This window comes from Zophobas morio, unplaced genomic scaffold, assembly GCF_036711695.1.
Source record: "Zophobas morio isolate AGI-343-1 ecotype UQ-CSIRO unplaced genomic scaffold, CSIRO_AGI_Zmor_V1 ptg000307l, whole genome shotgun sequence".
Lineage (NCBI taxonomy): Eukaryota > Metazoa > Arthropoda > Insecta > Coleoptera > Tenebrionidae > Zophobas > Zophobas morio.
In genome coordinates, this window is record NW_026972411.1 from 14965 (window position 1) to 40325 (window position 25361).

Below are 25361 nucleotides of genomic sequence, written 5' to 3' on the forward strand. Positions count from 1 at the left end.
ATAAACTATTCAGATACTAGTTCAACCAATTGACTTAGAGGAAATAAATGAAAATGGGCTGGTATTACTAAATTTAGTAGTTTAGATATTTTTGCTCATAGAATGATGTTGGCTATATAAAGATTTGCAATATTGCAAACAATGCTTGAAACTTAAATATATTGTCATACGCAGCCAAATTTTCTAATATAGCATGTTGCTCTATGCCCTAGGAGTTGTTATTTTAGCTTATGGTCTGGGTTTTTACAAACTTTCCTTTGCCTATGTTATCATAGTTTTGACAGGTACTTTTTACAATCTTGAAAATTCAAAGATTTTTTATAGGTTAAATTTTAAAAAAAAAATTATACTTCGTGGCTTGTCGAAGTTACTGCAAACTTAGTCTTGACTCGATTTAGGAAACTACGTTCCCGAATAAATCTTGAAGTTAGACAAAAAAAAAGCAATTTGAGTAAGTTTAGAATAAATTTTTTTTTTAAGCAGTAAGAAATTATTAACTTAGTAATTTTGTTTGATTTTAACCTATTTATATATCATAAGTTGAAGAACTTGAGACAACCCATTGGCTCAACGAAGTTGTGAACCGATTGTGGAAGACTTATGGTGACCTAGGCGCCGAGATGGTGGCCACTACGGCTGAACCCTTTTTGGTGTAGTAATTAATAATTGTTAACGACATAGTAACAGATAAGGCTTATGATGCTTTTTTTTAATTTATTTAAGGAAATGTTTAAACCTCCTGGTGTAAAAAGTATTAAAATTACCAAGCTGGAACCCGGAACTACGGGGCCTCGAGTTGTGGACGTTAAAACTTTAAAGAAAACTTTTCCTAACCAAGTTATAATGGAATTAAGGTATAATATAGGTTAGAGCCTTTTTCTCTACTTACTATATAAAAAGAATAATTTTGGACGCTGCTGATTTCCGTTCTGAGTTAACTACTGTCATGGGCTTCATGCCTGCCCCTTTGGAAGTAAGCGAAGTTTACTTCGAAGGCACAGTTCGTGCGGACGTCCTCTTAACTGTTAGCCTGTATCGTTAACAGCTTCCCTTTTTTTTGAAGAAAGCTTATGTAACAGGAAGAATTCCCATACGCTAGTGTGCTTAAAATCTCCATGTTAGAAAAACCAAAAGTCGATTTTTCTGTAAAACCACTTATTAGCATGGACATCATGGTAGTAGCTTTCCTGCGTATATTAGGCAAAAGCATGGTTCTTAAATTTTATTTTCTGTATAGAATCTTCCCGGTTTTAGTGCTTGGCTTCATAATATTATCACTGATACGCTGGTAACAACGTTTGTTGACGACGTCGTGGAAGTTGATTTAGGTTCCATCTTAAATCCGAAGGACACTTACGTGCTAGAAAGGGTAGGCTATTGTTAAAAACTTGTAACTGAGAAAATAAGCGACAAGCAAAGAGAGAACATATGCTGGCGTCGATTCTAGGTTTAGTGAGGCTGTTTATACTACTGTCATTTATGGTTTGCTCTTAATCCGCTAGACTGCCATCGGAGTTCTCGTTCTTAACGTATATCGGGCTTCGAACGTACGGAAAATGGATATTTTGCTTGGTTCTAGGTAGCACTCGCGCAGTCTACAGTCAGGACAAGTGTACTTATATAGATAACCAGCACTCCATTTGTACGGCTCGCCATTGGTTCGGATCATGTTGAAACGAAAAGTCACTCGAGGACGCGTAAACATTCGTATAATCTTTATCAACTTACTTTAGCAAAACTGTCCGCTTAGTGAACCCTCAGTTTGACGAAACGCTGAGAATTATGGTCAGAGATATCGAAGGAACCTGCGAGATAGCCCTTATGGACCGCAGTGCCTTTGTGCTTCTCCGCTTTATATGTACTTTGGCGGACTTCAGTATCTCTCCCCTAGCAAGGGGACCGCTGTATCTACAAGGAGGTTATAAGCGTGCCTAAGCTCTGCAAACTGACGGAGAAGCCCGTCCCCTTCAGAATCCAGATGGAAAAGGGAGCACTCGAGTTGTCCTCTCTGTATGTTGAGGTTCTTGTTATACTGCCTTATAAGTAATATCTTGTTTGCGTTATTGTAACCCTGTAGATCCCACCTTTTGACTTTGATAAGGAAAATGAATTGGATGAGGCAGCCTTGAGTACTTTGCTTAATACTAACGTTCCTTAAGTGGCAGGCTTAATTGCTAATGAAGCAGATGACAAAAATGATAAAAAGTTCAAGTTGGAGAAGACATCTGGTCACAAGGACCCTAAAGTTCACATATATGAGCAGCGACAAGGTACCGCCGAGTGGTGTATGCGGTGGCGCCCCTTTTTATAACCTGCCATGCAGGCATTCTTCGTTTAAAAGTCCTTCGAGCTAAAACACTTAAAGGTTTTAATGCCTTTTCTTTTACTAGCACGAAGCTGTACACCATAGACCAACTTCCCCCCCCCCCCCCCCTTATTTATAACAGGAAGCGATCCATCTTCGCTTTTACTTCCATATGTACTCTTTTATGTCAACGACAAGAAGGTTCACCTCTATATCGACCGCCGTTTGTCACGGCTTCTTATACTACAAGCACCTTTTTTTGCAGCAATTTCAGACGGAGCCACGATGTGGGGTTAATCCGGAGTGGAATCAAGTATCTCCTCTTTACAACATATATAATAATAAGACTAATACTATTAAATGTAGCTAACGTGTCTAAATATTAGTTATCAATAATATAGTTGTAAAGTGACTTTTTATTTCAGATATATAACCAACGCTAAGACTTGCTTACTTTTTCCAGTGGTGCGAGGCTTTGATAACCGATGTCCAGTCGGTGAAACTCAAGTTTAAAATTAAGTCGTACCACTTCTTGAAAGTTCATGAAAATCTTGGAGAAATACTGATCAACATCGGTACCTTATTGAACACCGAAGATTTTGCCGTCCGTCAGAAATGGTCGATGCTCCTCTGAATGCCTTTTATATACTATTTATTGGTCACACGAGTTTGCAGGTTCGACACTTGGAACGGGACAGGCTCCCTATTGATATCGCTTTATTATACTCCCATGTATTTGGGCGAGGAGCTCATCAGCCACAAAGGTTCCTCTTCCTCATTCTTTTTAACGGTTGCACTAAAGTGCCACACTGGCAGCTCAAAAGAAAATAGACAAAAAGGAAGCTAAAAAACTGAAAACTCCGCTAGTGGACAAGGTTTTCTAGGGTGAATAGTTATCACCAAGTACACCCTCCCATCTATATTTCAAAAGAACTCAAAGGAACCCCTCGGGACTCTCTGCATCGTGATCCACTCGGCTAAGGAACTGGAAGCTTCCGACTCGGACGTCATCTCCGACCCTTTTGTGGTACCTTATTCTAGCAAAAGACCGCTTTGCACATGACTTTTCGTTATGCCTTAGAGCGCCAGCATTGACAAGCACTACATCTTCAAGACAACAAAAAAGAAGAAAACAACTTTTCCGCAGTGGGAGGAAACTTTTGTCTTCCCCTCACACGTATGATTCACCCTTTTTACATCCCACTCATGTTCATGCTGGCTCCCAACCTCAAGGATCCCACCGGGCACTCCCTGCGTTTGGAGCTCCATGACTACTCCCGCATATCGTTTGTAAAGTCCGGAATGCTCGGTACGTGGGTTTCGTGTGACTCTAAGCTTCCCTCTTTTATGGGATTCGGCGCGCAGGCAACTGCGAGTTGGACTTGGCGCTGAAGGACCTGCCTTATACTGGTTGGAAGCCGCTAACAGGTTGTCAACTGTTCGCACCGCCGCTTCCTCACAAGATTTTTATTGCTGCAGGCGTTAACAAGGGCGAACTGAACTTCTCTGTTAAGTACTCTCCTCCATCTTGACGGAAGTTTCATTAAACGTTTTTTTTTTACGTTCTTAATATCGACACGCAAAAAGCCCTCTAGTGGACACTAAACTTTATTTTTGATAAACCAGAAAGTTCCAACCCCTCCTCCACACCAGATACCTTTCCCAGCGAGGAGATTCAAGGCCGTATGTCATAGGCGCAAACATCGCAAAGATCACCAGAGCGGAAAAAAGAGAGAGCGCCACAAAACCTCGCGCTAGCGAGGGCTTCAGTTTAGCATAGAAAAGCCAGTATAAATACTCGGCGGTTATTCCACTATAAAGACAGCATATGCGTTAAGCGTTATAGAGGAGGGCAAGAGATAAACCTTATAACATATGCGAAAGCCATCGCTGGCAAGTAGTGGTGCAAGAACAGAGTGCGGTTCATGAAAAAGAAGGGCAGGTAGTGGAGAGCGTAGGCAAGTCCAGCGTAAACCATTGCGCAGTGCAGTACCCGATACTTGTCTAAGCGGGAAAAGAGGAAAGCAGTTATCGCTCCCAAGCCACACTCCAGTTTGCTAGCTCACTTGGGCTTATGTCCACGTGGTTACGGACGAGCCGAAGAGTGTACCTATGCACAGGAGTGCAGCAGCGTCATTAATGGCATTTGTTACAACACAAGTGATTCACCAAGTCCAGAGCGCCAGGAACGCAACGAGCAATCCATGGGTGAGCCACCAGCATGCAACATTCCCGAGCATGTATATCTATTATGACGCATTGCTATAATCTCCTCTTTATTTTCCAGCTGTCTGTTTACTTGCTTTCGATGGTCTGGCCTTGGATCCTGGAAAAATGAGATGCCCTTAGGGAGGAAGGGCCATCGTTGGGGCCTTGTCGAGTAGTGGTGCTATAAACGTTAAATAAGTTCGGCACTGAGAGTTCACGCAATGTAAAGAGCATGTGAAGCAGAAGCATACCTCTCCTACTAATTTCGTATTGGCCATAAACATAGCTTGAAGGTTCTCAATTATTTTTGAAAACGTAGACAACTTGGGAAGTGAGGCGCGTTTCACAGCCCTGACTAGTAGTAATGATTATTCCCTATAGGCCGAAAAATTAAGTCTATACGTTTATGGTGTTCGTGGTGCTCGGCTTGCCACAATTCCATAAGACCTTCGGTGTCTCTAGCCGATACAACCTTTATCACACAGCAAGGTTGCGAGGATGTGGGGGCAGTAGAAGGTGCTAGCAGACAAAGGACCTCATATTGACGGAGTGCAAAATCAGGTAAAACGTGGCCAGTAAGCTGCACGGTAGTCGGAATGTCGCCGACGTTAACAAGCTTAACTAAAGTTCTAAGTGAATCACAACTTAAAGAGATGGCATCCTCGTGAGCATATGAGAGGCTACTCAAACGGCTTCCAGTACTCACGAAACCCGTAAAAGAAGACTTGAAAGCGCGTCCCCTCTTTCCATCTATCATGGGCGTGGCAGACAGACATCTGACCATGAAAAGATGAGCAGTCTTAAAGCAAAAAAGGACCAGTATAAGCACTTCTTGCTTTGAGGGCGTTACAACACTGGAAACGTCGTGGGTGTGAAGCACGCCTCGGGTTATCACGTGGAACAGCTGTTATGGATGCATCAGCACGTTCTAAATCGACTTTGACAATGGCACATAGTCTGCGTCAAACCGACCTGAATTATGTCGCCGTCCCTGACGAGGGTAACGTCGTCATCTTGTTCACCTGGGTGTACGACGTGTTTACAGGATACGATGAAAGTGTAGAGAGCCCAAGGAAAATGGGATACCGTTCCCTCGTACGATGACAGGCCCCTCATTAAGCAAATCCGCATCGCCCTTAGCCACATACCACAAGTTGTTATCATCTACCTGCTTGTAACACGTGACCTTTATTAAGTAAGAACATTCATTTTTTGAAGACAATAAATATCCAAAAGGCAAAAGACCTGTTGCTGCCCGCTTGTGATTTGGTGAAATGAGCCCCTACTAACATGTACGGGCCAGCTAAAGCGAATACGTTAGTAGCGAACGCCGACTGATGTACGGAGAATGTACTAAAACGGCTTTAACAACAGTTTCTTGGTGCCAAAGCAACAAACAAAAACCAAATTATGAGTAACAGCGCAGCATACCGGTTCGGATGCGAGTGCAAATAGCACTGACTCTCTTCCATCCTCAGCGAGATTATTGAGCCATAAGCAATCTCTAAATACGAAAACATACTGTGTACAACCAAAAAAGAAAGTGCATAACAATCATAAGTAACTCTCTGGCTGAAACCAAGTTGAAATATTGTGTTGGTTTCCAAGTAGATCCGACTGGAAACTACGAGACATCATCCTAAAGAATAAACAAAAGGTAAAAACTAGAGCTGTCGAGCTAACAAGGCTGGAGATTTCTCACGCATCATCTCCTGAGAGCGGTAATAACCGAAGATGAACGCTGAGAATCTAACAGGGAGAAGAATTGGATCGCGAATATCTTCTTTATAAATAATATTCACAAAACCAGATAGATGAAAACGGAGGGGAGCACAATCAAGGCCAGCGTCCTGATCAAAAAGTGCCGAAGTATCACTCTCTGTGGTTCAACACAGTCACAAGGAATTCGAAGGAAGAGGAATCTTCTCGGCCTTACAAGGGGAATGGTGCTATCGCAGAAGAGTGCCCAGAGCTCCCCAACGGTGTGAACCCCGACGAAGGCCATCGCAAAGAAGCCCACCATCTTCACCCTACAAAGTAGTGACTACTCGGTACTTCACTACTGGAGCACACACACAAACCCGACACTGAGCGCTAGGAAGGAGCCACAGGCGAACAAGTAGGCCCACCACTTTCTAGAAAACGGACTAAATGTGTTAAGGTAGTGTAAATGAGAGCCGAGGAGCTGGAAACAATGGTAACAAGATTCTACGGCTGACATAACTACGGTAAAAAGCGAAACAGGAAGCGGATAACTGGTGGCCTCGCTCAATAGTTTTTTATATAGCATACTGATTTCTAATAAACTCGAGTAAATCTACCAAATCTTACTGCCGCTTGACTACTAAAAACTAATTTTGTAATCTTCCAGAGATCTTTTTAAGAATTTGTATTAAGGATAGAATACCTTTTGGATTGCTGGCGAAACCTGATGTAAGTAAATACGGCCATTAATATAAAAAAAATGAGAAAGGAGTCCAGGAGAATAAAGCGGGACACACACACAAAAGAATTATCTATTATGCATTAAATTTTAAACTTTTTCTTGTCACCGTCTTGTTAATAACGTTACCCAGCAAAAGAAGAGTGGCCGCAAAAAAGGATGCAAGAGTGCCTCCGCCCAGTTCGTTAGTGAGCAGGTAAACCAGCGGAACCTGAACAATTTTTTGATAGATAATAAGTAGGCTAAGCATTTCTAGTACTTCTAAACGGATTAGCTAATTTTGTTAACATTATACCGTAAGACTTCCTAAGAGTGCTGGAATAAAGCGCATCTGAGCATAAGGAGCCTAACCAAAAGAAATTTTTCTTAAAAACACCTCCCGGTACAAAGATCGAGGAAAAAAGATGGGGATAGAATAAGAGCTTACGGGTGTAGTAGGCACGTTGAGATAATCATCTCCGATTGAATTGAATTCATAGTTTCCGTCAAAGTTGTTAAGGTATCCGACAAGTGCGAAAATCAACTTTCCCAAAGGTGGATGCAGCTTAAGAATTTAGACAGTTAGGTAGTACTCATAAAACCAATCTTATTCGAGTCGATAGTATTATTGTACACATAGCAACTGCTACAAGCAGACTTTTAAAATTGTAAAAAGGTATAACAGTCTACGAACATCAAAAAAGAAGCGACCAGTTAAGTAAGAAGCTGCATGTTTTCCGAAGTAAACCTCATCAAATCTGTAGTATTAGGTATTCTACGAGTTAATCAAAATGATGTTTGTAAACTTACACAACAAAGTGCGGAGTATTTAAGAAAGGAAGACGGGTAAGAAGGCCCAAAAGGACTAAAAGAAGAAGATATCTATAATTCAGCGAGGACTTGGGAGGTATAAGTAGTTTCTCCTAAGAGCTAAAGTTAAAGTACATTTACATAGTATTAATAGTTTGCTTACCCCTCTAAAAAAGTTGCGTTTTAAGTTTCGGTCTTTAATTTGTTCCTAATTAAAATTTTGGTTGCGATACGATAAATATTTAAAGAGTCAAAATAAAGAAATGAAAAGCCAACTTTGGCTAAAAAGTATACCGAGTGGTCGCTAGGATCCAAGGTGCTTAACGCATCACAACTTTTCCTCCCACGGCGCAAGCAAGTCATCGGGAAAATACACCAAGTTTGGAATTAGATCTATGGTATAATAAATACTCTATTAAACAAAACACTCCGATTGGTGCATTTAATTGTAAATTACGTTTATAGCAAACCGTCATTGTAAATAAGTATATAAACGAATTACATAATAATGTACTCGAGAAAGCAACTACTCCCCCTTAATTTTTGCCTCGCTTAGATCTACTTTAAATTAACTTGTGTACTTTGACTGTTAGATAATATGATGTGATCTAAAAGCTTTAGAACCTGCCACTCTAGTGTTAGCTGCATTATTTTTTTTAAATAGATTAATTTGTTGAATACATGAACTTTACTGCTGGTGTGAAGCTATTAAGAAATTAAAAACACACTTCAACCCATCTTTTTTCGACACAGTTTAACAAGGAATGTGTGTGGTGGGAAGCAAAGTATACGTTTTCAGTCAGTCTGTTGTTCCATTAAATCATGAGCAAATATATATATAGAAACTTAACATATTGTAGTGACGGTAAAGAACTATTTTGGCTTTCAATGTATTTTTTAAACTGAGTAGAGGAAAGGCAATACAAATTTGCCTTCATTAATTATAGCGTATTTAAATAACTGCAGAAAATACGTTAACTGAAAGTAGACTCAAAAACGTTAATGCTAATAAGTGGGATCAGCCTTCTCACTTAAGCTCATAAAGTTTTTGTGTATGCGCGATAATTTTACTCAGGCTTAAAGAACATTAAGTAATTTTAGTTTTTTAGTTGGTCATACAAGGACGAGCTTAAAATTAAAAATTTTATAACTGCACACATTTATAGACTATTTACGTCCTTCAAGAAAAGAACGCCACTTTTAATAAGTAACTAACATAGTTCCATATAATCAATTTTGAAAGGTAGGGACACATTGAAGAGAAATTGGATTAAAATTTGTTTTTTTAAATATCTGTTAGTTATACGGGAGTCTTAAAATGTTTTAAAGCCTTCAGGAGGCATCAAAATTTGTAAATCTTTTATGTTAAATGTTTAGCTACGTTAAAGTGATAAAAGTAATAGGCCCCCCCGCCCTACTAAAAGAAAAATTTGGAGAGCATATTACTAAAAACCGAGTTTTTTCCTTTCTTTGAAAAACAGGGAAAACCGAGCATTTTTAAGCATCTCTGCAAAGATGCAATATGTAAAATCCGTTCTTCTAGCGTAAGTAATAGAAAAGCAAGAAGATAAATGAGTCTAACATTTATCTTTGCCTGACTCTATGCTATTATAACAAACAACGACTAAAGGAATTGTAACTTTTGCTAAAGGTGGAATAAAAATATATATTTTTTAAACCTAGTTTAGTGACAAATTCAAAGGCTTCATGCTTTATATTAAGTAGGCCCTCAATAATTACCTTATTAAACTACATTAAGCTGGATTCTGCCTCACCGAAAGTTTTAAGGTTTGGTATAACAAAAATTTTCCGGGGCTAGCTTACCTGGGGTCCCCAAATATATAACAACGGCGTTTTGCTTGTCCATTACTGGCCTGTAGCATCTTTCATCAGTGTGTGTAATGCTTGACTGCAAGCATCTTTAAATACTTCAACTATGAAGCTCTTCGCGTATTGCCTCACACTGAATGCTAGTGGTTTGAGGAAAGGTAATGCGCCTTTCTCTTATAACGTTATATTAGGCACTTCACACTTTTCTTTTACTTTTTTTTAGTTCAGTAAATTGGTATATATTTTATAACGTTGTTAATTAAATGTAGCCTTTCCCTACCGAGTCTCAGAATTATTTAACCTTAAAAAATTTTTTAAAAGTAAAGATGTGGTGTCTGCTACAAAAAATTCATCCCAAAATTATCCGGCAGTTCCGGTATGCCTTCTTTATTTATGTGCCCAATGGAAACATAAAAGTGAAAAAAAAGTTTTTAAATATATAGACTGTTAAACCTTATTCATACCGCTTATTTTTAGGAGGTTTGCAGGTTATTTAATAGGTTTTTTTTAATGTGTTTACCTATATATTACATTATTTTTTATTTATAAAAGGGTGTTGCCTTTAGAAAGCGTTCAAAGCTCTTAATATTTAGTGTATGGTCCGTTTTTACCCTCCTTGGTGCAGGTGGGCTTTCATAAACACTATAGTAGTGTTATCTATCCTTGTATTTTTTTAATTAAATTAAAGTTGCGTCTTGCGCGTATGATGATGCTCCGGAAAGAGTATTATCGTACTTTCGTAGTGCTGAGACCTTTTGGACGCGCTTATTCTGCCAAAACGAAATTGATTTAGGTTGTTTCTTCCATATAAGTTTTTGATGGTCGGTATAACGCCTTATGCACGTAGGCTACATCCTTGAGGCGGCCGTTAGAATTATTACGTTTTCGGGTATTTGGAATTAGGGCGCTCTTTGTTAAAATTACGTTAAAAATTAACAAAAACAGATGACGTCAAAGAACATGTCGTTCACTATCCAGGCGTTATAGAAAGAATGCTTGCGATAATAGATAACGAGAGCTTAGTAAGTCGTACATACTGCCTCTTTTAAAATAGTTAATATATAGTATTAGGCCTTAGAGGTTAGAGAAAAGGCCTGTGTTTGCATCAACGAATGCTCTCGATGCGATAAACTTACAGTACACTCTTTTTAACGTGCTCTGCTACCCCGTGTGCTCTTTCCGCTATTACCTTAGAGGATCCTCGGTGAGCGCGGAGTCCACTTGCGCCTACTGGAAATTGCCTTCCACACGGACTCTCTTCTACTCCGGCAGCTGCTTAGCCAGAGCCTCTGTCACTTTGCAGAGATTGGTGCGTCGCACTTACTTTTCGCAGTCTACTTTTTTGAGTCCTTTGCGGGTATTTTCTTTAGAGCACTTGCGGAAGGACTTGGCTTTAAACGGAGCTATCACGTTTTTGGAAGCTTGTTACAGCAGTTATTCGATAGGTAGACTTGTAACCGCTCATGCTTGCTTGAATATTCACTCAAGCTCGGAATTTTGCTAGGAAGATGGTCACACAGAGAGGCGCTAATGAAGATTTGTTATACCTTCTCTCAGTATACTTTGAGAGTTTAGTACTCTTTTACTTGTGCTACCGCAAATATCGAATTAGGGCTCATAAGGTTGACTTGTCGTCTCTTCAGAGTCCGCGTGAAAAAGATCTTGTTAATAAGTCTTTTGTCTATATGCTATTGAATTTCTTAGATTTCACGTTCCCATATCAGATACGCAACTGAAATGGAGTTGGATCTTACGCGGCCCTACTACGATCTAAGAAAGAAGATCAGAAAATCGGGTACTCTTTTTTTTTTTCCTGTAGTAATATTCTGGTGAAAACGTACTACTTGGAAGGTATAATGCTCTACTTTCACACTGGTGGTGGGGGACTGGTTTGGGGGGCATTCGAGGGGTGGGCACTCGGTTTCTCCTTTTACCTTTTATTTTGTATTTATCCATATGTTTTACTAAGACTATTTTGTGGATCTTTTCGTAGGCAATTCAGTCCCACACGTCCTCAAGTATGCCGTTCGAAACGCCGTAGTTTCGAGCTTGCTCCCCATTTACTTTGTTGGCGCGACTGTCTATATTTACAGTTACCTGCGGAAAAGGGTTCGCTTATTGCCTACTGATTATAATATAATGCTGTCTATGCACAATTTTCAAAGTGCGAAACGGCGGTAGACTTGTTTAAGCTAAACTTTGGCACAGGATTGTGCTTGTTTCCTTGGGTAGATTTTTCTTTCATTACTGACTCACGTGCTTAACTCGTGCTTTTTCGCTCAGTTGTACTTACTGCCCAAAGTCGAACGGTATGCGCCGTACTGGATTGGTGGGCATATCCTTGGCTTCCTCTCGTTCTTTACATTTTTGGTTTTGAGCGGGTGCGTCGTAAAGCTTATTTTTTAGGCGCATGCGCAGCGTTATTACATCTTTTTTGATAGATCGGATATACTAACAAACTCGTATACGCTAAAACTTCGAGACTTGAGGATGCCTAAGAGCTTAAGCTTGGAAAAGGGCTAATAGAAAAAGAAATTTGGAGATTAATTTATAATAAAATAAAAATTAACAAAATTTTAAAGGGAAGTGCTCTAAGTTAAGGCCGTCGTTGGCGGGTTCCACCTTAATTATTTGGTGGAGAGGAATATTCACCGAAGGAATTGTGACCGGTTCCATGTTCTAATAAGTTATGAAAGAGGAAGTGTGAGGCTGCATGCTCTGAAAAAACACGTGAGGATACCATAAAGTATGCGAGTAGGCACTGCAAAACACTTTTGTGGGCAATCACTAGTACTGTTAAATATTTACGAACAAAAGTACTAATACCCATTAAGCCTACAAGTTACCTGGCGAACGTTGTCGCTCCAACTCAATAATTACTGGCTCTAGACGGGCAATAAGGTCCTTAGCAGTTGATCATTAGGTATACTTAAGCCCTACGAAGGCGTTATATACTAAAAGTTTGTACGCTATACGACTCTCCTCCGATCCCGGGAAAGCGATAGTGGAGGGGATCCATCTGCATCTGCTTGAAATCACGTGGCCTGCAGGCCTTGAACTCTTCGGCGGACATACCAGCGCACTCGCCCATATCAATTTCCTCCTGGTAGAGCCAGCTGCGTTATGGAGCCTCGAACGTATGACGCATAACGGCGTATTACCAGCGCTTTCCAGCTGACAAGCTCCACGTGCGGTATCTTCTGCGCAATCTCAACGGCGTCGGCCTCCGGGCTGCACCAGACGCTCAAGTGCTTTCAAAGTAAACAAAGCATATGGTCAAGCAGCTTAGCTTACAAAAAGGCTAAAGAGTGCCGTAACGTTTTACCTCCGCGGGGTCTAGGGCTGCTCTAGGAAGTTGCGAAGAGCTCATAAACTCGGCCATGGAACCTGTATTTTTTTCATTAGGGGCGTGAATTATTATTAAATCATTAGGTGTGATTATAAAGAACACCTTTGCTACTTAGCGAAGTTTTATTTTCTACGTCAGGGCTGGTTTTGCTATAAGTATTCTCTTGAAGGCTTGTTAGTTGTTTTTAATAATATTATAAAAGGGCCTTCTTATGCTAATTTAAGGCATACAACCTAAAGTACAAAGGGCGCGGGACGATGTGTAGGTTCATTAAATAATATACTATCCTCGTAGGCAAGATTCCTTGGATGCGATTGGTAACTGTTCGCTCGCCCACGTTGAACAGTTTAAAAAAGGAAAGCTGCTTTTCTGTTATTGTTTCGTAGCTCTTTGCTGGATTGTCAACGAATGATGTTCCTTATACAGTATTTAATGTTCGCCACCTTCTCATAATGCTTCAGACGCTCCCTAAAATCTTCCTCGGCAAACTTCGGGTCAACCTCGGTGTAATCCGCCGAATTGTGTGCCTTAAGCTGGATATTGCGGTCAATAATACTCGCCATGTCGCAAATGACCTCCACAAACATCAGTTTAACGTGACCTTCCTGGTAGTACAGAGTGAACCAAGATGATTAAATTAATACAAACAACAAGAACTTTATATCCTTTCAAGTAATCTACAATAAAACGACGACGAGGCCGCGTGTGGTTTGTGGCGTCTAGAATGCCTAAACCTCGAGTAAAGGTATTGGGGACAAATAAGATGTCGAACGCAGTACCCACGTGGCCTCCAGAACTCAAAAAGGAGAGCAAGTCGTCTAGAGCGTGGCGGCAAAGCTCCAAGCGAATTTTTACTCCCTCCGGATTGTCGGAGCGAAAGAAGTCATGCTGGTGGTAAGATCCCAGCCTGCAGTGCAAAAGTGCGTAACACAAACAGCTTTATAACCAAACTAGCGGAGCATTTTAATGGCCGTTTAATGTTGCTAGATTTACAATTGGTTTGCCAAAGCTTTTGTAAAACATTAGATCGTACATAAATTAGTGGTTGTTATATCAAGAATTGAAAGTATTAAAAGGGGGACGCGCGGGAAGGGAATGCGCTAGATTCAATGCCTGTTGCAGTGAGCACCAAGAAAAAAAAAACAAACACGTAGCCCAGTGACGTAAGGGAATAGACAAGAGTATCAGCTTTCATTAGCCTAACTCAAGCGCAAGCCTTATATTATAAAAAAAAATGCTATCCGCAATAAAAGGGGAGCACGGGGGGTACCGCGCAAATTAACAGTATTCCATATAAGAATCAATCCCCTCCAGGTTGTTTTAAGGTAGTCAATGCTGGCTGTCAATGCGAGCCAGTAAAGTAAAAGGGCGAAGGGCGTATACCGACCAATACTTTTACGCTCATGCTAATAGTTTTATAATTCTATGCGTTTCCTGAGTAGCAGGATAAATTTACCCGCTGCTTAATGCGCTCAAAGGCTGCATGCCAGCGCTGTATCGTTACAGAGATGACCCTTGAACATCCAATCAGATAAACGCCGTCACCAGTCAATACTCTTTATTAAAGCCCAAAAGAGTTAATTTTTTAATTTTAATAAATTTTTAAAGTATAGCCTGCGCATTTACGAGTTGTATATATCAAAACTAGTAAGTTTACATTTTTTGGTATATATCCTTTTTACAAGTAAGGTAAACTTTTTTCAATATTATTCGACTTTCGGGATTAAAGTCTATTAGTATATTTGCCATGTACTTCGCACTTTACTATGTAACTGACTATTACTTGGACGCTCTACTCATGAATACCTTTTCCTTCTGTAAGCCCCGACGTTGAAGACATTCGTCTCGTAGCCCAACCATTTCAAATAGCGAGCCACTTTAGCAGATATAAAGCCTTTATTTATACATAGAAAGAAGTGTTTAATGAAATATTAATAGTAGAATGGATGGCTACTACTGTGAACTTACTAACTTGTGAGTCATATTAAACAATCAACGAGCCATTCTGAGAGGGTTAAACTAGCCCTTTAACAAATTTCTTTCGTAATATATAAAATAAACCAAATCTCACTTTTGCCTCGCGCTGGCAAGCCAACCATAATTACTGCCATCCGCCTGCATATATAAGTGACGACTTATTAATACTAGTAAAAAATAAGTAAAAAAGGCACGACTCAAATTTTTTGCGTCATACTTTAAATTAATTTTTAAATAATCAATCTAGAGTTGTACACAATAAGCAGTATAAACAATCTGTACCTACCCCTCCCCCGCAGCAAACGCATTTCGATGGCCAGGTCGGGGGCTGATGGGGTTGCCAAGCCTTGCGGGGAGCTCTGGCTTATCACTGGATGAACAAACCTTCTCACGTGCTGTGTTATTATTTATTTAGCAACATTGCCAAACGCAGTGTTTGAGGTTGATAGTAAGTAACAAACTTGGAAGAGTTTGAAGGAGTGCATCCTCTTGAACCAAAGAGTCGGGATTACAGAGACAATTACAAATTTCCCCTGAATAAAAAAAAGTTAAGGGGCAACAGGGTATTAAAACCTTAGAAATTTACAAACACTACGATTCACACGTCTTAATAAAGTCACAAGATTACTGGCCATAAACTTATTTAAAAAATTAAACACGTGTTTCTAACGATCTTGCTGTATGCAAGTTATTTAGTACTTGTATGCTATTGTGATAAAGTTTTTGAACGTACTTACACGTATATATTAAATATTAAGTTGATTTGTCCAAAAGTAAATATAAATGTAACTATACAAAAGATTGGAAAAATTATATAAATTGTTGAAAGAAAGGAATCCATTATATAATATAAGTGATTTATTATTTAGCAAACCGTTTTGCTGGAAAACTGCCAACGCGTTTTTGTCAATCTTCCATTCCCCATCAACAAAATATTTATAGAGATATATGCCAGGTTCCAAAGAAACTACAGCAGAAAAAATTGTTTCTCTATTCATAATGTTACAAAATAACACTTAAGTTTTAGTTCAATTAATAAGTTTAATGGTAAGCGTCTTACTCTCTTCCAGAAACTTTTCTTAATAATAACAAATTTTTCCAATCACTCCAGGAGCCACATAAAAACACTTCTTCTCCCTCATACGCCCAAGAAAATGTTACAAGTCTCTGAATTATAATTTAAAAAGAGTTAAGTTGGAAATATATTAAGTTAGTTTATATTAGAGGGAAAGCCTTATCAAGATAGTTAGTATAAAGCAATTAAAAAAAAGCCGCATCTTTATCAACCAGAAAAAATTAGCAAAGCCGAATAATAATTTAACAAACGCAACCATCTTTTAGGGGGCTAGCTAGAACTCAAAAAGCCACTGCGGTTCCCAAACTGTCGTACTTAGCGAGGTTGCCTCGGGATATCGATATAAAAAGTTCTACTTCTCTAAGTAGAGACGCTCATCCTTGAGGTCATAGTGACGTAGGTGATTAGGCTAACGCCGTGCACTTTTTGATTCGCACAAGCAACCCCTCTGTGACATTTTTTTTGAATAAATCAGTTGGGTATTGCAATTACATTTATAAAGGTGTACAATTTACGATATCGGATAAGTAACCCATTTATTACCGGAGCAGCTTTAAGTATCTCTTCTAAAGTTAGCGATTAAGTGACATTTTACAAAGTGGTTATTGGCCCTTTGAAAATTTTATTGACTAACGTATTTTTCTTGCAAACTATATTTAAAAATTATTTTAAAAACAAGTTACTATTAAGTTCAAGAGGTGCACCCTTAAAGAATTAACTGATAACTTAAGCGTCCAGCACTCTATGGACACGAGTTTTAAAAGTAGGCAAGTTAATAAAAATTCTAAATCTGTCGGTTATACGAGCTTAATGTCTTCGAGAACTATATATTATATAAAAACAAAAAGTATGGTATAGGTTTATTGTAAATACAAGAACTCAGTAATACATTATTTGATAATTTACGAGCTGCCTGTAGAGCACAACAAATTGAAGAAATAAAAACCTTTTTTACATCAGTCAGTGATGTGTTCTCAAGTGCTCAACCCTCTCACGTTACATACATACAAACCTAAAACGAAAGAGGGGCTTACTAACCTCTGAGCCACCCTAGTTTAGGAATGTATAGTGGTTCAAACAAATTACCTTTCATAGGAAAAAAAGGGGAGTGACGTGCGTAAGATGGGCTCTTTATGGTTCGGTTAAGCTAGACGAATATAAGGGAAAATAGGGCACGTTCGTAGTCTTAACTTTGTAGAGATGTAATAACAGAAGAAGATGCACTCAATTGTACCCTTAAAGTTCTTTAGTGTCATTGTCAACAATGTCCCAAGTATTTTTGACTTCAAGGGTGGCACTATTTTCTTAGCTAGCGTCCATTTCTGGTCTGACAGTGCCTCTTTCGGGATTATCGAGATGTTAACAACTTGTGCCAAATCTGCAAGAGGTTTATTACATGTCCTTTTACAGTATTGTAAAGTTCTATTTTCAAGGGATCCTTAACGGTCGTTATTCTAATATTAAGGTTTGCTTCGAGTAGGCACTACAGTTGACCCGTCTTCTATTTCCACTTCATCTATAATTTTTTCTGCTTTTTGAACAACCAAAAAAAAGTGAGAAGTTAATATTGTTCAGAATAGTACCCCAAGCTAAGTCTATTTTTTTTCCTGAACATTGTGTCTCTCACCTGTGATGGCGCCTATAACCTTTTTTCGGCTAAGGTAAGATGTGATACGTATTTTTCAGTGGGAATAACCTTCAACACTTTTTAGTTTTTAGCGAGCTTTAATAATTATCCCAAAAATCCGTTCTTAACCGGTAAAGTAGTAATTGAACTGTAATTATAAATGTCTTGAACCGTTTAGTTTTGCTTCTTTATATATTTCCCTGAGAGTCGTAAGAATTATTAAAAAGGATAACTGCTCCAGTGATTGCTATAAGTATATACAGAGAGAACTTGTTTAGTCTTTGGCCTTTTATATTCTGCCTATTGGTTCGCACCATCTCCTTGAAATCATAAATGAAACGCATCTTAGATTATTTCAAAATTGGGATCTGGTAACACTAAGATGGGGACATCTATAAATAAGAAATACACGAGTTTTACACTTATTCTAAAAACTAAAAGTATAGAGTTTCAATCAGCGGCTAACTTTATTTATAAAGTTTTGTTTCTGGTTCACGTCCACAAGAATAAACAGAGTGTAGGTGCAAACTTTGCTTGCAACTATTAATTACCAATATTTATTAGGTTTTATCGCAAGTACTCAAATCACCCAAGGCTTCTACAGCTATGGAATGCATTTGTTGTCTAGTGATTGGAGGGCTTACAATTAACCTATACAATCTCTTTTTTTAAGCAAAAATATTTATGGAATAAATGGCTGGCATACACCAAAAAGCAAGCATGCTTCCACGCTTTGCTTTTAAATCTCCTCTCTGGCTCTGTTCTCCTTTTATTTTATGTTACACTTCGCCTGCTATGGCTAACACCGTTAAAAGGGGCTTATTTAATGTTACCGATTCGGCGCCTCCCAAACTAGCTTATATCCCAGGCATTTTTTAAGTTTTTATTTAAAGTTATTTTAAAGTTCACTTTGCCTTTCTAAAAAGTTCCTTTTTCTGTACTGCAGTATAATATCTTGGGTTCCTACCTAGCTAAACAAAAATTTTATGACTATGTTCACGCCGACCACTTAAACTGGCGAACTCGTTCCACTAAAATCTTTGAGGAAATAACAAGATATAGCGTACTTTTTATTTAAGTTACTAGGAACCTAAAATTGACTCATTATAATAAATAGCCGGATATTATTTGCCTTCAAGAATTAACAGCTTATTATAATTTTTTTAAACCAAGTTTTTTAAGATTTTCACCTGTTTATCAAAGTGTTTATGCACAAAGGCCATCTAAGACTTACATAACAACTGGGTAACAACCATTACAAGCTACCTTAAAACTTTTTGTGATTCTTCCTGCGTTGGTCTTAGTTTATTTATTTTATATTCCTTTTACAGTTGGCTCAAATACACTAAGTACTTTTGAATGTATATATATTTTTTCACTAGACAGCCTTACTAGACCTTTAGTTAGAATGAACTTAATAGACTTCGTAGTCGTTATTTTTAATAGTGCTCGTTGGTAGTTTAAGCCAAGGTTTATAAAACCCTTTTTCTAGGAGCCACAGCTTGTTATGCACTAGGTCATTCTTAAATTTGAAGGTATAACAGCTTTTATTTAATTCATGTAGCGACTATAAACCTGACGGCTGTGGAATCTTTTGGAAAGATTCTTTGTTTATGGTAGTGTACGTCAAGCGCTTTTACTATAAGGACATGTAAGCCTTTTCGCTTTATTTATTATTGGATACAAAAATTTACATATCAATTTCAAATGCCTTAGTTTCACGTTGTTTATAATATAAATATTTTTGCAGTCATTGCAGAGTAGCTTTAATGGCCATTTTAAGGCACAGAACATCGGGTGCTTACGTGGCTGTAATTAATACTCATCTTTACTGGGATCCTGAACAAGAAGACGGTCAGCTTGCTCAAAGCCAGTTTTTCTATCACTCTATAAGCTAACTTTTCATAATTTTCATGTAGTTCAACTGCAAGAACTTTTTTACTTAAATCAGGAGGTAAGACGAACCTTTTTTTCTTTAGGAATTATAGGTAAACTTTTAAGGTTTTGTCTAACTAGACCTGCGGGTTATTTATATACTTTGAAAGCGCTTTAGTTGTTCCCCTTAAAATTTATCGCTGGGCCCCTTCTTTAATTACTAATTATTAAACTTTAGCCTCTGAACTTCCTATTGTGTTCTGCGGTGATTTCAACAACGTGCCTCAAAGTCTTCTTTACCGCTTCGTTCGAGGCTACATGTTTAATTACAGTGATCAAGAAGCTCGTAACTTTAACGGGAGCCGCCCTTGGGCAATTAAGAACGGAGTTTTAAAGAGTGCCTACTCTTACTACCAGCGAAATAACAGTGAGCGTACCAGTAGATCTTTCACGCTAAACAAAGAAATTGAAGGGGAGCCGCCCTTCACTACCGTCACTAGTCGGCGCTGCCATACCGTCGACTACATCTGGTACTCGTTCAAACATATTCGGCTTAAACAACTGCTGTCATTCCCCAGCGAGGAGAGTTTGAGGGAAGAAAAGCTAACGGGAGCGCCGTGTGGCGGGCTTCCCAATTCCTGTCAGCCGTCCGACCACCTATCCCTTATGGCTTGCTTTGAATTTTTGGTGCCGCGTAATAAAAATAATGCTCGGTAAATGCACTTTTGTTTATTGGAGGTGCGTGCTCTGCTCATGGCCCTTCCATAGTTTTTTGTCTTGTTTTTCCGTGTCTATATATTTTGCGCAGTTCATCCCAGATGAAGACACTCGAGGAAACAGCACAAACCAAGAGCAGGTCGTACAATGATAGTGATTCTGTCTTAAAGATTTTTTGAAGCGGGGAGAAGTATATTACGAGGAGCTGCCCAAGCAAAGAGCCTTTAGCAGAAAAGAATAAGCATATGCAGTTTTAAAAAGAAATATTTGGCAAAAAACCTCCCACAGCATATAGGAACGCCTTGTTTGTAAAAAAACCGATATCTATAAGTCTCTAGTATTAGTAGATGTTATACAAGGATAGGTCGCTGGTCGCATACTAATAAAACACACGTGGTTTAAGCTGCGAGAAGAGAGAGCATTGAACATGTCAAATATAATGAATGTTGTAAAGGCCATTGTCGTTTCTCTACCAAAGGAAAGGGCTTTATATAAATGCAATATTAGATTTGGTAGCAGAAAAGTACCGAGGCGTCAAGTATTTTTCGTAATGTAAGTCATTTTTTTTCAAAAGTGAACCGTCCACGTTGCTGGTATCCATAATTTCCCGGTGGAAAATGTACAAGGTGCCCGCAATGATAAACGCAGCCGAGACGCAGACATGAAAAAAAAGTTCTCTAGGAAAAATTTGGGGATATGCAATAAAAGAAGCGCGAAGCTCGAGTAATAGAATCTTCTTTTGAAGCTGTAAATTACCTGGTAATGACCGGATCATTTATACTTCTTGGCGGTTTTACAAGGCCTCCTTATGTTTTTTTTTATGGCTGATGAGAAAAACTCTATACGTGCAAGCTTTATAAAAGCCAATTAAACACCCGAGTAAAATGGCTCCACGCCCAGACTTTGGGCGGGAGGGCCGTCCATTATTATATTGATCCACAGAATTTGCATTGGGTTTAAGGGATTAGGGTATCCTGAACTCAGAAAACATGGTAGTAACCACAACGCTTCTAGTAAAAGGTAAACAAAGACCAAGAAAAGATGATATGGCCACAAGTCCCAGAGCAGCAAGGGACGTGCTTAACTGCAATGATAGCCTTAAAAAGAAGAGATAATAAAAGCTCGCGTGCTTCTACTTGAAATCTCACGAAGTTTTGAATGTTCGAGAAAATTGTTTTTCCTTCGCTAACTGCTAACACCTTTTAAAAAGACAGTTTATTCAACTAACTTGGACATAAACGCGCATCAAAGCACCAAAGTTGAAAGGTCATCATCAAGAAGTATCATATCCGCCGCTTCCTTGCACACGTCTGTTCCGCTGGAGCCCATAGCAATGCTATTAGGTGTCTTGGTTATTTCTTTATTAAAAATAAGACAGGAGAAAGCCGACCCGATATCGGCTTGTTTTACGGCAGGTGCGTCATTGACGCCGTCTCCAGTCATGGCCACAATTTTTTTAAGCTTGCGTGCATGAGGGGTCAGAAAACCAGTAATCAAGATTATATTATCATTACGCGCTGAAAAGCGCTAACGACGATCAATTTTCCACGAGGAGTCATTCGAAAATATACGGTAACGTGGGGTACTATAGCGGAAACCTTTTCCTCCGACAAATTTTCTTAGAGAAGAGTGGGAAGTGTTGTTAACTTTGATAACGCTATCTTATACCTAACTCGGCGCCAGATAGAGACATATCCTCTTTATAGTTAAATATGCCCACATCAGAGGCTACTTTCAAGGCTATAATGGTAAGGGTAAACCCTTAGCCACTAAATATTGCGGCATTCAGCCTGTAAAGTAATAAGCTACCTGTTTCCTTTTGGTCGCCGGTGATCATTATCGTCTTGACGTGAAAGCTTTTTAAGCAAGAAAGAGCGTGGCCGACTTGCTCGCGAGGAGGGTCATGCATACCGATAAAACTTTTTATTGGTGTGCTGTTATACAGTAGTATTATAAAAAATATACAGTTATACCCCAAAAAAGAGAGAGAATTAAGTGCCGTCCCTATTAATAATAATAAAGGTTTAAATAAGTGAAGTGCACATAATAAAGATACCAGACGCGAAAGTAAGAATTCGTAAGCCGAGGGACCCCAATGAAGTTGTTTCGAGCAGTAGAGACTCCTTCAGCAATGGGGTGATGTCACGCAGTTCACTTCCGTAAAAAACGGTTGAGCCTGCTTGTACCAGCACGTGGGAAATGGCGAGATGATAGATTCCAAGTAAGTGGGATTACACTTGTTTAGCACAACATCGACTGCCCCCTTGACGAAAATTCTTCGTGTTTAATCAAACAAAAAAAAATATAATTAAAAAGCGCTTTAGTTTATTTACGGCGAATAACAAATGTCGAAAAAGCCTAAAATGGTCCTAACAGAAAGGGCTAATGGTTAAAAAAGGAGACCTGTTCACAGAGTTAATTTCATAAATAACCCCCATCCACTTTCTTTCGTGGGAAAACGGAAACTCTTTAACTTTGAGATACGCGCCTGTAAACGCAAAAGGAATATTACAAAAGCCTTTGAGGCGTATTACATATGCCTGAAGCGTCCTTAAAAAGTTATTTCTCTGCGAGTAATCCGTTCTTTATTGTAAACCATAATACGAACCTCTTCTGTCCGGATAGCCAGCCTTCTCTGCAAGTACCAAAAGAGCGATTTCGGTGGGGAGGCCAAGAGGAGGGCCGTCGGTTACAAGCTGAGCATTATTGCACAAGGTGGCGGCCTGTGGGGTTTATAGTAACTATAATGGATAGACTTGTGTACTAATATAGATTTGGGCATGAAGTCTTATTGGTGTATAATATCAAACTCAGTTTTCAAAAATAGTTGAAAACTTTTAAGCTTCTTAATTTATACTGCCCTGTTTGGATGTGTTTCTCCTTCGTGGGTTATCCTTATACTATATGATGGTGGTCTGACAAAATGCGACCCTTGCTATACTATTGGTGGGGGGTTTAGCCTAACCGCCTTTCTACCTCCAGGAGGGGGCCCAAAGAGGGGTAATTTTCAAGATGAACTTGCTGGGCAGACTTATTGATGTAGCCGTTGACAGAGTATCCCTCGCCCGTAACCTTTAAGGTGTTTTTTTAGAAGGGGAGTTTCACGATTAAATGAAAAGACCTCAAATATCTTGTCCTGCGGAGTAAACACCTTGACTACCTTCAGCTCATTTTTTGTTATTGTGCCCGTCTTATCCACGCAAAGAACATGCGCGGCTCCTAAGTCAACCCAAAAGAAGAAGAAACAAAAATTAAGCGTGGTTTTAGGATATTAAAATCAACGAGCCAAGAGCTTCCACTGCGGGCATCCGACGAATGATGGCTTTGCGCTTGGCCATTCTCAAAACGCCGAGAGCCAAAGTGACAGTGACTACTATGGGTAGGCCTTCCGGGATGGCAGCGACAGCAAGTGAAACTGCGATGGTAAACAGTTCGAGATAATTCTTTCCTTGTATAAACTAACCAGTGAAGTATCAATTTGTTTAAAATAGATAATTTGTAAGAATTCAATCACCCCAAGCAGGCATATGACTGCTATTATAGCAAAAGACATTTTAGTCAATGCGACTCCCAGCTCGTCCATTTTCACCTTTAAAAGAAAAGAGTGCAATGAAAAAAAAAACTCCACTCACTAAATAGTGACCTGCAATGGGCTCTTTTTTTCCTCGACGTCCTGCATAATAGCAAATACCTTTCCGATTTCCGTCTCTTCTCCAATCGATACAACCACACCTCGACCCGTGCCGTTCCTAGCAAAAATGTGTATAAATCCTTCTCTTTTAGCTGGCCATAAAATCCCAGTAATGCTATGAGAGACTCTCAATTCTTAAACTAACCAAATTCAGCTCTATATAGTGAAGTGAGGTTTTAATGGGCACCTTATCAGTGTCCCCATATAGACAATATTGGTTCGCTCGTTCAAATCAAGGTTGCGACGAAGTGTCTTCCCATCGGGAATTTTTACCACGTGACTGTTCTAAAGCGTTATTGATGCTAATAAGAATAAAAGTCGCAGTTTGCAAGTAACCTTGTGAACTGCATCGGCCTCCCCTGTTAAAGAACTTTCATCAACTTCCAAGTCATAAGCCTGTGCAACAAACAGGCTGCAGACGCTGAGCTAATTAAAAAGTAAACGCAGCGTAACCTCAATTAATCTCAGGTCTGCTGGCACACGGTCGCCCATATTTAAACATATAATATCACCAGGAACCTATGACGGGGGTGGTCCTAGTGTAATTAACTCTGCCACTAACAATGACTAAGTCTATAAATGTTTACCAATTCTGCAGCATCAAGTTTTATTTTCTGGGCATTCCGCAGGCAACTGCAAGTATATGGAACCAGACGCTCCAGAAGCTTTAAACTTTTTTCTGACTTGTATTCTTGGGCAAAGCCAACGGTTACAACTATAAAGACAGCCTTGTGGTTGTTAAAAACTCTGTAGTAAATGCGACATTGACCGAAGTTGTTACACAAGTTAAGAACCATTGCAATGCTAAAAGCATCACTAAACTGACTTAAGCACAAGCTAATCAGACAGGAAACCAGCAAAAGGCCAATCTATGGATATTCTACAAAGTAGTTTGGAGTAAAAAGACCAAAATTTAGTAAATGCCTTACCAAAGGATCTTTGAACTTTTCCAAAAACTTAATTATTACGGAGGATTTTTTTTTAATCTTCAAAATATTAAATCTTTTTTTAACTTCCGACGTTATTTTTCCTTTATGTTTACCCTTAAAAAATCTAAAAGCAGAAGAAAATAAACGGACGCTTCCCAAAAGTTTAATAATTTTTTTCTTTTTTTTCTTATAAGTAACTTTCTCAGCTAGAATATTCAAGCGCTGCAAAACTTCATTATAATTAAGACCAACGGAAGGACTAACATTATGAAAGCGTAGAACCTACTATTACAAGAAGATATAAAAAAAATTTATCGCAAACTGGTAGTATTTTATATGAACAAACACTTGAAAATTTGCATAAAACGATTAAAGTGTTTAGAATACAATAACCTCTTCCGCTTCTGTAACAGCGGCTGCATCTATATTAGAGACCTGCATAGCCTTAAGCCCGCCACCGTAAGAATGGCTGGTGAAAAAAGAAAGCTTGATCTTGCACTGAAGGTTTACCCCCCCCCAATAAGTTTTTACCATTTAAGTAATTTT

General features: G+C 39.0%; 6 protein-coding genes across 8 annotated transcripts; 3 read left to right on the top strand and 3 right to left on the bottom strand.

Moving 5' to 3' along the window:
• The first annotated feature begins 194 nt into the window (after window positions 1–194).
• Window positions 195–3866, top strand: LOC135119811 (uncharacterized). Its single transcript, XM_064044204.1, has 24 exons — window positions 195–284; window positions 368–451; window positions 541–650; window positions 724–854; window positions 901–1024; window positions 1080–1175; window positions 1238–1369; window positions 1503–1579; window positions 1633–1697; window positions 1751–1839; window positions 1892–2020; window positions 2078–2129; window positions 2187–2270; window positions 2324–2365; window positions 2448–2506; window positions 2571–2618; window positions 2769–2923; window positions 2981–3069; window positions 3122–3180; window positions 3237–3332; window positions 3387–3482; window positions 3539–3614; window positions 3671–3733; window positions 3785–3866. The coding sequence occupies exons 3-24, from the start codon at window positions 621–623 to the stop codon at window positions 3835–3837; spliced, it is 1845 nt and encodes a 614-aa protein (XP_063900274.1). The 5' UTR covers window positions 195–284; window positions 368–451; window positions 541–620; the 3' UTR covers window positions 3838–3866.
• On the bottom strand, window positions 3816–8080 carry LOC135119812 (protein O-mannosyl-transferase 1-like). Its single transcript, XM_064044205.1, has 28 exons — window positions 8040–8080; window positions 7909–7953; window positions 7746–7858; window positions 7630–7693; window positions 7384–7500; window positions 7252–7302; window positions 7086–7167; window positions 6921–7029; window positions 6595–6660; window positions 6450–6543; window positions 6321–6392; window positions 6216–6262; window positions 6079–6152; window positions 5945–6017; window positions 5759–5816; window positions 5600–5699; window positions 5486–5535; window positions 5343–5417; window positions 5198–5289; window positions 5049–5142; window positions 4916–4985; window positions 4765–4868; window positions 4605–4694; window positions 4475–4551; window positions 4372–4415; window positions 4171–4309; window positions 3963–4118; window positions 3816–3911 (listed from the first exon to the last, which is right to left on the bottom strand). Exons 6-28 carry the CDS (start codon window positions 7285–7287, stop codon window positions 3872–3874), a joined length of 1842 nt encoding a protein of 613 aa, XP_063900275.1. The 5' UTR covers window positions 7288–7302; window positions 7384–7500; window positions 7630–7693; window positions 7746–7858; window positions 7909–7953; window positions 8040–8080; the 3' UTR covers window positions 3816–3871.
• Window positions 8081–9641: 1561 nt separating this feature from the next.
• LOC135119813 (uncharacterized) lies at window positions 9642–12109 on the top strand. The gene is made up of 18 exons (XM_064044206.1): window positions 9642–9733; window positions 9845–9951; window positions 10019–10063; window positions 10128–10200; window positions 10264–10368; window positions 10423–10464; window positions 10521–10597; window positions 10647–10712; window positions 10770–10884; window positions 10946–11020; window positions 11080–11131; window positions 11188–11247; window positions 11300–11370; window positions 11427–11495; window positions 11569–11684; window positions 11741–11803; window positions 11859–11956; window positions 12017–12109. The coding sequence occupies exons 1-18, from the start codon at window positions 9682–9684 to the stop codon at window positions 12096–12098; spliced, it is 1368 nt and encodes a 455-aa protein (XP_063900276.1). The 5' UTR covers window positions 9642–9681; the 3' UTR covers window positions 12099–12109.
• Window positions 12110–12118: 9 nt separating this feature from the next.
• LOC135119806 (6-phosphofructo-2-kinase/fructose-2,6-bisphosphatase-like) lies at window positions 12119–16309 on the bottom strand. 3 transcript variants are annotated; one of them, XM_064044199.1, is made up of 18 exons: window positions 16233–16309; window positions 15962–16068; window positions 15776–15891; window positions 15363–15434; window positions 15188–15296; window positions 14996–15039; window positions 14731–14818; window positions 13704–13831; window positions 13582–13652; window positions 13368–13529; window positions 13158–13312; window positions 13027–13094; window positions 12901–12962; window positions 12737–12826; window positions 12544–12678; window positions 12422–12479; window positions 12316–12362; window positions 12119–12254 (listed from the first exon to the last, which is right to left on the bottom strand). In XM_064044199.1, the coding sequence occupies exons 1-18, from the start codon at window positions 16233–16235 to the stop codon at window positions 12141–12143; spliced, it is 1629 nt and encodes a 542-aa protein (XP_063900269.1). In that variant the 5' UTR covers window positions 16236–16309; the 3' UTR covers window positions 12119–12140. The 3 variants fall into 3 exon arrangements, with proteins under 3 accessions (XP_063900269.1, XP_063900268.1, XP_063900270.1); XM_064044198.1 differs by having other exon boundaries at window positions 12316–12368; XM_064044200.1 differs by lacking the exon at window positions 16233–16309 and having other exon boundaries at window positions 12316–12368; window positions 15184–15296; window positions 15962–16039.
• Window positions 16310–18821: 2512 nt separating this feature from the next.
• On the top strand, window positions 18822–20195 carry LOC135119814 (uncharacterized). The gene is made up of 6 exons (XM_064044207.1): window positions 18822–18848; window positions 19168–19254; window positions 19354–19457; window positions 19523–19591; window positions 19717–20008; window positions 20057–20195. The coding sequence occupies exons 2-6, from the start codon at window positions 19217–19219 to the stop codon at window positions 20193–20195; spliced, it is 642 nt and encodes a 213-aa protein (XP_063900277.1). The 5' UTR covers window positions 18822–18848; window positions 19168–19216.
• Window positions 20196–20218: 23 nt separating this feature from the next.
• Window positions 20219–24879, bottom strand: LOC135119815 (calcium-transporting ATPase type 2C member 1-like). Its single transcript, XM_064044208.1, has 29 exons — window positions 24816–24879; window positions 24681–24766; window positions 24474–24614; window positions 24340–24405; window positions 24223–24282; window positions 24074–24171; window positions 23839–23944; window positions 23710–23784; window positions 23473–23653; window positions 23317–23414; window positions 23172–23267; window positions 22804–22918; window positions 22599–22683; window positions 22431–22471; window positions 22252–22371; window positions 22169–22199; window positions 22005–22114; window positions 21864–21935; window positions 21710–21813; window positions 21586–21656; window positions 21450–21531; window positions 21332–21394; window positions 21228–21279; window positions 21071–21169; window positions 20952–21000; window positions 20723–20872; window positions 20589–20664; window positions 20475–20529; window positions 20219–20417 (listed from the first exon to the last, which is right to left on the bottom strand). The coding sequence occupies exons 2-29, from the start codon at window positions 24681–24683 to the stop codon at window positions 20230–20232; spliced, it is 2487 nt and encodes an 828-aa protein (XP_063900278.1). The 5' UTR covers window positions 24684–24766; window positions 24816–24879; the 3' UTR covers window positions 20219–20229.
• Between the last annotated feature and the right edge of the window lie 482 nt (window positions 24880–25361).

Excerpts from the sequence above, each read along its gene's own strand:
- LOC135119811 (XM_064044204.1), top strand. The coding sequence starts at position 621 with ATGGTGGCCACTACGGCTGAACCCTTTTTG. Across the intron at positions 3,070-3,121 it reads GGAGCTCATCAGCCACAAAG|CTCAAAAGAAAATAGACAAA; the intron begins GTTCCTCTTCCT and ends CCACACTGGCAG. Across the intron at positions 3,483-3,538 it reads CTTTTGTCTTCCCCTCACAC|GATCCCACCGGGCACTCCCT; the intron begins GTATGATTCACC and ends CCCAACCTCAAG.
- LOC135119812 (XM_064044205.1), bottom strand. The coding sequence starts at position 7,287 with ATGCGCTTTATTCCAGCACTCTTAGGAAGTCTTACG. Across the intron at positions 6,393-6,449 it reads GCGATAGCACCATTCCCCTT|AGAGTGATACTTCGGCACTT; the intron begins GTAAGGCCGAGA and ends GTTGAACCACAG. Across the intron at positions 4,552-4,604 it reads GGCCAGACCATCGAAAGCAA|ATATACATGCTCGGGAATGT; the intron begins GTAAACAGACAG and ends GCGTCATAATAG.
- LOC135119813 (XM_064044206.1), top strand. The coding sequence starts at position 9,682 with ATGAAGCTCTTCGCGTATTGCCTCACACTGAATGCTAGTGGTTTGAGG. Across the intron at positions 10,713-10,769 it reads CTCGATGCGATAAACTTACA|AGGATCCTCGGTGAGCGCGG; the intron begins GTACACTCTTTT and ends CTATTACCTTAG. Across the intron at positions 11,132-11,187 it reads ATTTGTTATACCTTCTCTCA|GGCTCATAAGGTTGACTTGT; the intron begins GTATACTTTGAG and ends ATATCGAATTAG.
- LOC135119806 (XM_064044198.1), bottom strand. Across the intron at positions 15,892-15,961 it reads AGAAAAGTTTCTGGAAGAGA|AGAAACAATTTTTTCTGCTG; the intron begins GTAAGACGCTTA and ends CATTATGAATAG. Across the intron at positions 13,313-13,367 it reads GTCTGAAGCATTATGAGAAG|AGCTACGAAACAATAACAGA; the intron begins GTGGCGAACATT and ends AATCCAGCAAAG.
- LOC135119814 (XM_064044207.1), top strand. The coding sequence starts at position 19,217 with ATGGTAGTGTACGTCAAGCGCTTTTACTATAAGGACAT. Across the intron at positions 19,592-19,716 it reads TTTTTCTTTAGGAATTATAG|CCTCTGAACTTCCTATTGTG; the intron begins GTAAACTTTTAA and ends ATTAAACTTTAG. Across the intron at positions 20,009-20,056 it reads CATACCGTCGACTACATCTG|CGAGGAGAGTTTGAGGGAAG; the intron begins GTACTCGTTCAA and ends GTCATTCCCCAG.
- LOC135119815 (XM_064044208.1), bottom strand. Across the intron at positions 21,814-21,863 it reads TCTATCTGGCGCCGAGTTAG|AAAATTTGTCGGAGGAAAAG; the intron begins GTATAAGATAGC and ends CTCTTCTCTAAG. Across the intron at positions 20,665-20,722 it reads GAAAAATACTTGACGCCTCG|AGAAACGACAATGGCCTTTA; the intron begins GTACTTTTCTGC and ends TTCCTTTGGTAG.